The sequence below is a fragment of the Gymnoscopelus braueri genome (assembly GCF_963280865.1).
Source record: "Gymnoscopelus braueri genome assembly, chromosome: 9".
In the NCBI taxonomy this organism is placed as follows: domain Eukaryota; kingdom Metazoa; phylum Chordata; class Actinopteri; order Myctophiformes; family Myctophidae; genus Gymnoscopelus; species Gymnoscopelus braueri.
Window position 1 is genome coordinate 37,867,698 of NC_137610.1, and position 10,758 is coordinate 37,878,455.

Consider the following 10,758-nt stretch of genomic DNA (forward strand, 5'->3'; position numbering starts at 1 on the left):
GTGTGTGTGTGTGTGTGTGTGTGTGTGTGTGTGTGTGTGTGTGTGGTATGTAGCATGATATGCCAATACATATTATTGCTTTGAGAACATAGAACGAGATGTGGCTCTGTTGACCACTGTTTTGATAAACTCACACGTTCTTCTTGCCTGAGGGCCCTTGGCTAATGCATAATCCCCGCCAGGCCTGTGTGAACAGCTGCAAGAATAGTTCTCTAAACTAGGGTGAAGAGCACACCAGGCTGTTAGGCCCTGCTGTGATGATCCTCTAATAAATGTTCTTATTCCTTCAACCTGAGTGGAATTTGTTCCCCCATAACGTGCGTGTGCGTGTGCGTGTGCGTGTGCGTGTGTGTGTGTGTGTGCGTGTGCGTGTGCGTGTGCGTGTGCGTGTGCGTGTGCGGGTGTGTGTGTCTTCTAGAACCGGCATTATAACATGTTATGTTATAATGCACTCATCATGTGCCTTCCACTTTTGTGAGTGTGACGTTGCCTAACTACACTTACCAGCCCAGTGGCCTCGTGGTTAGAGTGTCTGCTCTGAGATTGGGGGTCTGTGTTCAATCCCCTGGCCGGATCATACCAAAGACTATAAAAATGGTTAATTTCATGCCCTGCTTCACAGTTCACAAAAAAAATGAAAATGAAAAAGTATTTGAGTAGTCACAGTATGCAGCCTTATAATCACATGATTTGTTCTGCATGTACTGTAACACGTGACATTCTCATTTTAAGGAAACTTAATTTAGCTTTATTAGGCTGCTGCATGTTGTTAGGGAATACTGTATACTGACTGATTTTTGTTGCTGTTGAGTGAAGCCCAATCAGTGACAAATATAATTCATGTCTGCTCGCGCATCAGTATCGGTTTGTCCAAACCGATACTGATGCACAGTGACAGTAACATCATGCTACTGTATAGTCACACCGTTGATGCTACTAGCATATTATAGTAGTACTGTAGGTAAACATTTATTGGGAAGATAACCATAGCTAGGGACTAAAACTCCTTATATAGCTATTCCACAAGCCATCAGAAAGGCAACCATAACAGATTTTTGTTTGTTAATCAGTTATGGTTCCATTAAGACTTTTTTCTTCTTTTTTCAAGCCCACAGCCCTGTGGTCAGTGCCGTTAAATGTACATCTACTGTATGTACATATTAATGAGCTTTAGTGCAGGGTCTGATCAATAAACTATTTCCTCAGTCAGTACCTGTGTGTGTGTGTGTGTGTGTGTGTGTGTGTGTGTGTGTGTGTGTGTGTGTGTGTGTGTGTGTGTGTGTGTGTGTGTGTGTGTGTGTGTGTGTGTGTGTGTGTGTGTAGGCTACTTTGTGTAATTTGTGTAATTTGTGTACTTTGTGCACAAAGTCTCTCTCTCACACACACACAAACCCACACACACACACACACACACACACACACACACACACACACACACACACACACACACACACACACACACACACACACACACACACACACACACACACACACACACACACACACACACACACACACACACACAATTTGGGTGTAGTTTTACAGTAATTATTTCTCAGAAAGACTACATTGTGTGTTCTTTGTATTTTATGAAAACTTTGTTTGTTAGTGTGGGTTGTGTTGGTCAAAGAGCACGATTTTGTAATATTTTGTCACTGAGGTCAGAGTTCTAGTTGTGGTGCATTGGAGATTTGGAGGTTAAGTCAATGGAGATTATAGTAGTTTTGCTGAGTTGTGGTGGTGACATACAGTATATGAGCTTGTTTGTGTGTGCTTGTGTGTGTGTGTGTGCGTGATTGTGTGCCTCCGTGCCTGCCTGCTTGCTTGTGTGTTTGTGTGTGTGTGTGTGTGCTGTTGAAGGGGAGGTGCTTGGGGGACATAATAGGGAAAACGAGGCATTTCTCCTGGTGTACACTGTATTTCTCTTTATCTTCCCTGGAACAGCAGTCAGGATGAGAACGGCACATACCATTGTTTACCTGGTTACTTCTTTGACCACACTAGCCTTGGGAGCACCAGGTAAGAAATAACATCACCTCATATGCTTTTGGAAGCTTTGCAGCCACAGTTGAAAGGGACAATTGTTTTCTCAGCGGGTAATGATAATTTCTGCTCTACACTTCACACAAAAGCAGATGTATTTGAGTATATAGAGACAGAAGCAGCCAGTCACACAATTTGTGCTGCATGTACTGCAACTCATGACATTCTCACTTCATAGGAAACAGTCATTGCATCATAAAATAATTATTTTGAGCTTCAGCACATTTCTAGATAATAAATAATATAATGTTTTTTTTATGTTGAGTGAAATCCAATCAGGCACAGATTTAATTCATGTCTGCTCGCAGATCCGTTGGTTTGTCCAGACAGACACATCTTATACTGATGCAGTCTAGGTGTGACTATACAGTACAGTAGCATATAATACTGTAAACATTTATTGGAAAGATTACCATAGAGAGTAAAAGTCCTAAAAAATATAAAATAAAGTATATCTATCACAATATTATCATCTTAAAAGACAAGAATAAAAATCTATTTGTAATTAATTATTTTATTTGTATTATTAAATGATGTACTGTACATGTCATTGTTTGATGACCATTTGTTTCTAAGAGAAAAAAGACTAAAGGGCCATTCACACTGAGCACCATAACTATAACTATAACTATAACTATAAAATAATAGTTTTACATTTTTAAATACAAAAATAGTCAAGTGGATGGCAGAGTTCACACCAGCTATAAAAAAAAAATACAATGGTGAACGATATAGTTATAGTTATCGTTATAGTTATAGTGCCCAGTGTGAATGGCGCTTTGTAACTCTTTTTTTCCAGCAGAGACAGACAGCCCTGTGGTGTCTCTGAAGAATGGCAGAGTTCGAGGAGAATATTCTACAGTGAAAGGAACTGAGAGGAGAGTGAAACAGTACCTGGGAATACCCTTTGCCCGGCCCCCTGTGGGGCCTCTCCGCTTTGCAGACCCTGTGGCCGAAGAGCCTTGGGAGGGGGAGAGGGATGGCACACGACAGCCCCCCATGTGAGACTGTTTGACCACTGTTTCCTCAAAAGACAAAAGTATAAACTGACAAGACCATAGCTAACCTCCCTTTATGACTCATCTCATTTTTGTGTATTTCATGGCATTTCTTGGCATGTCTCCTAGGTGTATCCAGGATCCAGCTACTGCTGTGCAGGTCTCTCAGATCATGTCCATTGAATACACCCCACCAGAGGTTTCAGAAGACTGCCTGTATCTGAACATATACAGTCCAGCAGAGGCAACAACAGGAGACAAGCTACCTGTATGTTTTTGCACTCATATACATTTTATGTATAATCACTCACTACACTTATTTCACATATACCGTATACAAATGTAGATGACTATTTGTTTCATTATAGATAAATCTATGACTCTAGAAGATGTCGATGTTTTCTGTACACTTCAATAATCTTGTCTGGTCTTGTCCTCTCAGTTTAGATTTGTCAAATCAATAAGATGTGCATTAGTATGGCAACTCTGAACCTCTGTGCTCTGTTGTCGATAAGGTCATGGTGTGGATCCATGGAGGGGGCTTGGTCATGGGTGCGGCATCTCAGTATGATGGTGCTCCATTGGCTGCTTACCATAACATGGTGGTGGTTCTCATCCAATATCGCCTTGGAATTCTGGGATTCTTGAGGTATGTTGTGTATATTTTAACATATGTGTATATATGTTCTCGTTTTTACTGGTGTAGAAAAGTACAAAATTAGAGATTAGAACATTACCTGTCAAATTAGTTCAAAAACGTCAATCAAGTCCACAATCACAACACCAGAGGGAGCTCCACTAATCACGTCCAACCCAGATTTGGCCCTAACAAGCGGTTAAATTCGTTCTCCTACCATGCCACAAAAATGTGGAACGCCCTACCAACAGTTGTAAAGGAGTGCAAATCCCTACTCTCCTTCAAAACCGCTCTAAAAGAGTACCGCAATTCGAAACTGGCCCCTGTAAAGGTCAAAGCCTAGCCCCCCCATAGTAGTGTATATTTGTCTGTCATTAATGTTTCGATGAATTGAGTACAAAGGACCCCATTGGAAACAGTCCATTGGCTTTCTTGGGTTTAAAATCTTCTTAGCAGACTTTGTATTGAACTGTACTTTCCTGTGCCATTTTTTTGCAAACTGCTAATAAAGTATTCAATCAATCAATCAATCAATCAATCAAGAACACAAAGAAAATAATATTATGCAGTAATCAATGGCTAATTTAGGAACTGTAACTTGCAGCATACTGCCTTAGTGCCTTATGTACAATAACAACAACTATAAAGGTTAAACGACCACGTCACCATTTAATTACGCTACCATTTCTACCTACTTGGTCTGTGTCTCAGAGGAGGGCTGTAGATGGTTCAGAAACCTGCCTACCAATGACATCATCGGTAAGGTCGTTGGGAGTCAGTAATAAGGCAGCATAAGGCAGTAGGAAGTCAGTTATAAAGGAGTAACATAAACTCATAAAAGGCACAGCTTACTTCACACTGGGAGTAGTTTTTTCATAGAACCAGGAGTTATTTTATTGTAAAAGTGTTCTGTGTATTGTTTTAAGGCATATGAAAGTTTTTTATTATTTTTTTCTGCGTCTCCAGCCAACACACTGCCAGAGGGCCTGCAGGGCCAATGCTCTTCTCACTCAAATGCTTCTGAAAGAATCCCAGTTTCACAAGCAGAAATTGTCATTTGTTATTTCTGTTAAAAGCACTGGAGATGAACACGCTCGGGGTAACTGGGGTTTCCTGGACCAAATAGCTGCACTCAAATGGGTCAAGGAGAATATTGCGATGTTTGGAGGAGACCCACAATCAGTCACCATAGCTGGGGAGTCTGCAGGAGGCATCAGCGCATCCATGCTGGTAAAGGAAACAAGGCATCGTATGACAAAAATACAATACAATACAAAGTGAATGTTGGAATTACTGTGTGGAGAACATGTATTAAAAATGTAATAATAAAAAGTTGTCTCAACCACAACTTTATTAGGATCTTGCATATATTTAAATTATAATACTTAAAGTCTTTATGTGATGTTTAAAAATGTACTTTTGCTAACTTCTGCTCTAAACCAAAATATGGTTACGAATCACCATCACATTTATTTGTCATTCCTAATCTGTCATATATTCATAATGTTGGCATGACAGCATGATTTATAAATATGATCCATATTATTTTCTTTCCAACAGACCCTGTCTCCACAAGCCAAGGGATTGTTTCACAAAGCTATTTTTCAAAGTGGAGTAGCAACACTTGGGGCTTACACAACAAACAATCCTTTGGAGCAAGCCAAGGTATTATATAACTGGTAAAAGCAGTGTGAATTAATCAGATCCATCCTTCTGATAGCAAATATAAGATGTAACACCATTTCTAATGCAGTACCTTTAACTTCCTGTAACACATTGAACACTTGTCGTGATTCACACATGGAGGCCAGTCTCGTTCAGAAACATATGTCCCCTCCTATTCTATAAGAAATGTATCATCAGCATGCTTGCATTTTTACTTCAAAGATGTGTCAAAGAGTCAAAGATCTGTGCACTCCTTACCTTCCACACCCAGATTATTGCCAACCTGACTGAATGTGACCACAGCAATACAGAGGAACTGGTCAGATGTATGAGAGGGAAGAATCAAGATGAGCTAATCAATGCAACCAAAAAGGTATACAAGTCTACCTTGTGTGTGTGTGTGTGTGTGTGTGTGTGTGTGTGTGTGTGTGTGTGTGTGTGTGTGTGTGTGCGCGCGTGCGTGCGTGCGTGCGTGCGTGCGTGTGTGCGTGTGTGCGTGTGTGCGTGTGTGTGTGTGTGTGTGTGTGTGTGTGTGTGTGTGTGTATGTGTGTGATGTCATTAATTGTATTGTTTTTCCAACTTCAGCCACAAGATGGCAGGCTAAGAACATCCTCAACCAATGAACTTACATTACCTGAACTAGTGTAGGCTACACTATTGATGAGGTTGGCCATTGTGTTCAGATGAAGGTATATCTAGGAGCAGCAGTGGATGGCGTGTTTCTAACAGATGTTGCTGAGGAACTTCTAAAGAAAAAGGAGGTGGTCAAGGTTCCTGTAATGCTGGGTGTGACCAACCATGAGTTTGGATGGATCTTGCCTCAGGTGTGAAGCTCTTAGATCTTTTTGTGGTGCAAATATCGAAACAATCTATAATATGACATGTTATTTTCTCAGTAGCCCATTTAACTCACATAACATTTAAATACCCTATAATATAGGGCATTTAATTTCACAGGACCAAAAAAGACCCAAATACAGTACAGTTCATACAATTTGGGGTCTTTTTTGGGTCCTGTGATGTCCCTTATACCAAAAAAGGCATACGAAACTAAAAATAAATTTGAACACGCTATTTCTAAAAATATGTACACATACAAACGGGCAGTCTGTTTTTCTCCACAACAGTGACTTCACTGTTGAGCTGCTTGTAATAATCCCACCCACCAAACAGAGAAAATGTACTCCCTGTCCCCATCATAATAATAATAATAATAATAATAATAATAATAATAATAACAATAATGGTAATAATAATAATTAGAATAATAATAATAGTAAAAATAGCAGATCTACAATCAACATGTCGCAATGTGATGTGTTGTGAGTGTACTGGCTTGACTGGCTATTTTCTCTATTTGTCGTACAAAAAGTATGAAGGGCTCAGATGTCAAATGTTTCCTTTTTGAATCACCTTTTTCTGCAAACAATGCAGAGGCTGTTCCTGTTCCATTTTTTTGAGGATTGCTCATCTGAAAGACCTGTTGAGGATGTTGTTTTAATTTCCCTGTTTCTCTTCATATTAGACTTTTGCCCCACCTGGCTGGCAGGACGGTATGAGCAGAGATTCTGTGCTAGCTGTCATGAACCTTTTCAACCCTTTTGGGGTGAGTGCCATGGATCTTTACATGGATAGAAATAAGTACAATAAATCATATGACAACCATAGAATAAACCTGATTACAACTAGAAATTAATCAACTGTTTAAAAGACATTTGGGGAAAATCATAATTTCATTCACCACCACTCTGTTAAAGTGTGAACATTTAAAAAGTTATCCGCCTGTTTCAGGCTTCTGCTGTTAACCCCATCATAGCAGATGAATATCTGAAAGACGCTAAGACTCCAGAAGACTTCAGAGATGGCTTCACCGAGTTAATCGGAGACATCCTGATGCTTCTACCTGTAGTCAAAGCGGCTGGCTACCACAGAGGTCAGTTCCCTCTTGTCAGAAGGCCTTATGTGGGCATGTCATTCCAGGTGAAGATTGTCAAAAATTGTTTAAAACTGAAAAAAGGTAAATGGCATGGCCAACGGGTGCATTTAGAATTTCCCTGATTGAACCAACCCTAGTTGACCTCTCAGTCTATATCCTCTAAAATCTGTTGAAAAGATCTGCTTTGTTCTATTCTGTCCATTTCATTAGATGCTGGTGCACCAGTGTACTTGTATGAGTTTGTACACCGTCCCGAGATGCACAAGTTGACAAGACCCAGTTTTGTGAAGGCAGATCATGCAGATGATGTTGGGTTCATGTTTGGGGCATGCTTTTGGAATGGCCATATCAAAATCATAGGTATGTTACAGCATAAAGCAAACATGAACTTCAATAGAATGTTCTGTTATTGTATTAGTTTAGGAACTAATAGTTATGACTACTATTGCTGCCATAACAAGTGCTGAATTACTGTAGCTATTGTCAAACAGTAATTGATACTTTGTGTTCACAAAGATATATGTCGAGGCCTCTTTCTTTCAATGTTCTGTGCTGTATAGTATACCCCAATTTTTAGAAATGATAATTATCCAATATTATGTGAATAGAATTTTTAAAGGACATTCTGTAAAATATTGATATTTTGATATTTTATTTGCCACTGGGCAAAATCATTATTTGATGTCTTGCAGTAATGTACAATATGTACCATTTTAGGCACAATCACCAAGGACGAGGAAGAACTATGTAAAACCATGATGGCATACTGGGCCAATTTTGTACAGACTGGGTGAGTAGGTTCTGAGAGGTGCAGTACCAACAAGAATACCCCATTGTGAGCTACAGTATCTGATATACCTGGTTGACAGATTGATTTGTGCAACCATTGCATTTACTGTAGTATGAAAGCTGATTCTCTTGCCTGGTCAGGTACTGGAGGCTGCCAAACATCTAACAGTTCAGTTCAGTTTTGCTTGCAATACTTCACTATGGCGGTATCTGTACTAATCATGATTTAACTTATAATGTTCATATAGTTGCTTTTAGTACAGATAATTGACACATTGTTTTCCAATTTTATTATCACTACAATTATACATTTTAATACCTTGTTAATTAGTTAAATCTATATCTTCAGCTCTCCAAATGGTCCTGGGCTGGTGCAGTGGCCATTGTATGATGATCAGAAGCAGGAGTACATGGAACTTGGGCTGACGCAGACAGTTCGACAGAAACTGAAGAAGGATAGAGTCCATTTTGCTGCAGTCACCCTTCCTGAGAAGTTGAGAAGCTTGGCAGCAGCAGCCAGAGCTGGGAAGTGATCACATGACGGCTGCAATATTAGGTTAACATGATCCCATGTGCAGAGTTTTTTGTTGTCCCCCTTCCTGTACTTAATAGTTGGTGATGTTAAAGGTAGTGTGTAAGTAATATTTTCTGGTTAAAACATAATTTTTTTTGTGAAAAAGTTAAGGCTCTGTATTCAGATAATCATTGCTAGAGTGTTTGTTCAATAACAGTTGTATCCCTGCCTCCCCAGCTCTTTAATAAACAGAAAATACATTTTCAAACACTCTATAGTAATGATTAATATCATAATATAGACACACAACCACCATGACCTTGGCTTTATCGTCCTGACCTTGGCGTTAAGCGTTAACAGTCTTGAAATAGCTACATTTTTATAGATGTCTCTTCTAAATAATTTCGATGATTTGTCGCTTTTGGTCAATTCTTGTATAATAGCTTGAAATACATTGCAAAAACATTGTTGTCTGTGCGTCTTTCTTGGAAATATGTGTGTGTGTGTGTGTGTGTGTGTGTGTGTGTGTGTGTGTGTGTGTGTGTGTGTGTGTGTGTGTGTGTGTGTGTGTGTGTGTGTGTGTGTGTGTGTGTCAGTGTGTGTGTGTGTGTGTGTGTGTGTGTGTGTGTGTGTGTGTGTGCGCGTGCGTGCGTGCGTGCGTGCGTGCGTGCGTGCGTGCATGTGTGTGTGTGTGGACGAGAGGTGGACCACAATAAATAATATATTTTGTATCTAGTTTATTTCTATTTATTACACGGCTTGGTTGAATGCTCGATTCTGATTGGTCAGTCATCGGTCATTATTTCTTGATAATGACCGATGAGCTCTATAACGGACCGCTGTGTAATCAGAGACTCAGAACACCTGCCTGTGCCAACCTGCGCTGCTTGGTTTTATACTTTATCCAACATGACAGCCATGTAAACAAACAACCAATGTCATTTACAACTAAACGTTGCTCTCAAGAATGTTTTTGAAAACATTTGAAGTGAGAAATAGACGATGCAATAACCGAAAAGTGATTCTATTTGATCCACTGCACTTCCTTGTTTATCGTGGCGCATCGACGGGGGAATACCAAAACGCTCGCCCCAAAACACAGTCGCCCCGGGGCAAATCCGGCGGTATTACAGGCAAATCGGCGGTATATAGAATGGGGGGCGAGTGTGTTTTGGGCGAGTTTTTTTTTTCTTTTTTTTTTTTTTCGAGGCGAACTTGTCCGCCCAGCCCAATACTTATGGAATACTTTCATTGCCGTAAGCAAGGAAATACTTCGTTTTGTTGTTACTTTTGAGTCCATTTATTTATTTATGTATTTAAGTAGCCGTGTAATAAGCGGGATAATGCATGGGGAGGTAGTCATTATTGAAATTTAAAGCCCTTCAGGGTGATAATGCACCTCGGCTCCGCCTCGGTGCATTATCACCCTGTCGGGCTTTAAATTTCAATAATGACTACCTCCCCATGCATTATCCCTTGCATAACAAACATAATTATCAGTGCTTTTGGGGTTTTCTCTATTTTTCATGGGCTATTGATTGATTGATTGAATATTTTATTAGGCAAAAAATGTAAAACAGCACAGTTACATTTAAAATACTTTGTCTAACAGGTCCGTACATAAAAGTCCTTGCGGACTTGTTTCCAATGAGGGCCTTGGTATTCAATTCATATACATATATAGTGGCACCACAGTTCGAATATCATTACAAAAAAAACAGCAAAAAATATATCATTATGTACAACAAAAAAATAAAAAAGTAAAAAAGAGGGGGAAAATGATATGTACAAGAACAGGGGGGGGGTCTGCTGTCTAACGGGAAAATGGTACTACCTCCTCCTTTGGCCATCTGAAAGGTGCTTTTTTAAGGCTCTTTTAAATGAGCCCAGCGAACTGCATGTTTTGAGGGATGGAGTTAGACTATTCCAATCCTGGGTGACAGTGCTGTAGAAGGAGAATTTGCCCATGTTTGTTTTATGGGTGGGTGGTACCAAAATGTTGTTAACGCTCCCTCTGGTATTGTGACTGTGGGTGTCGCTAACCTATAGTGTCGCTAACCTATAGTGTTTAATCCAGAGGTTTAATCACAATAGCTAATGATTAGGGGCAGATTCGTTCAGTTATTAGATCATTATTATAATAAGCCCAGATTACTTCAAATGCAGACTAGTAAA

General features: G+C 39.7%; 1 protein-coding gene across 1 annotated transcript; it reads left to right on the forward strand.

Moving 5' to 3' along the window:
• Positions 1-1,915: 1,915 nt before the first annotated feature.
• ces3 (carboxylesterase 3) lies at positions 1,916-8,879 on the forward strand. Its single transcript, XM_080437505.1, has 13 exons — positions 1,916-2,019; positions 2,843-3,044; positions 3,171-3,309; positions 3,557-3,690; positions 4,755-4,908; positions 5,239-5,343; positions 5,615-5,716; positions 6,028-6,168; positions 6,870-6,950; positions 7,136-7,277; positions 7,491-7,640; positions 7,998-8,070; positions 8,419-8,879. Exons 1-13 carry the CDS (start codon positions 1,953-1,955, stop codon positions 8,600-8,602), a joined length of 1,674 nt encoding a protein of 557 aa, XP_080293631.1. The 5' UTR covers positions 1,916-1,952; the 3' UTR covers positions 8,603-8,879.
• The last annotated feature ends 1,879 nt before the right edge of the window (positions 8,880-10,758 follow it).

Excerpts from the sequence above, each read along its gene's own strand:
- ces3 (XM_080437505.1), top strand. The coding sequence starts at position 1,953 with ATGAGAACGGCACATACCATTGTTTACCTGGTTACTTCTTTGACCACA. Across the intron at positions 5,344-5,614 it reads ATCCTTTGGAGCAAGCCAAG|ATTATTGCCAACCTGACTGA; the intron begins GTATTATATAAC and ends TTCCACACCCAG. Across the intron at positions 6,169-6,869 it reads TTGGATGGATCTTGCCTCAG|ACTTTTGCCCCACCTGGCTG; the intron begins GTGTGAAGCTCT and ends TCTTCATATTAG.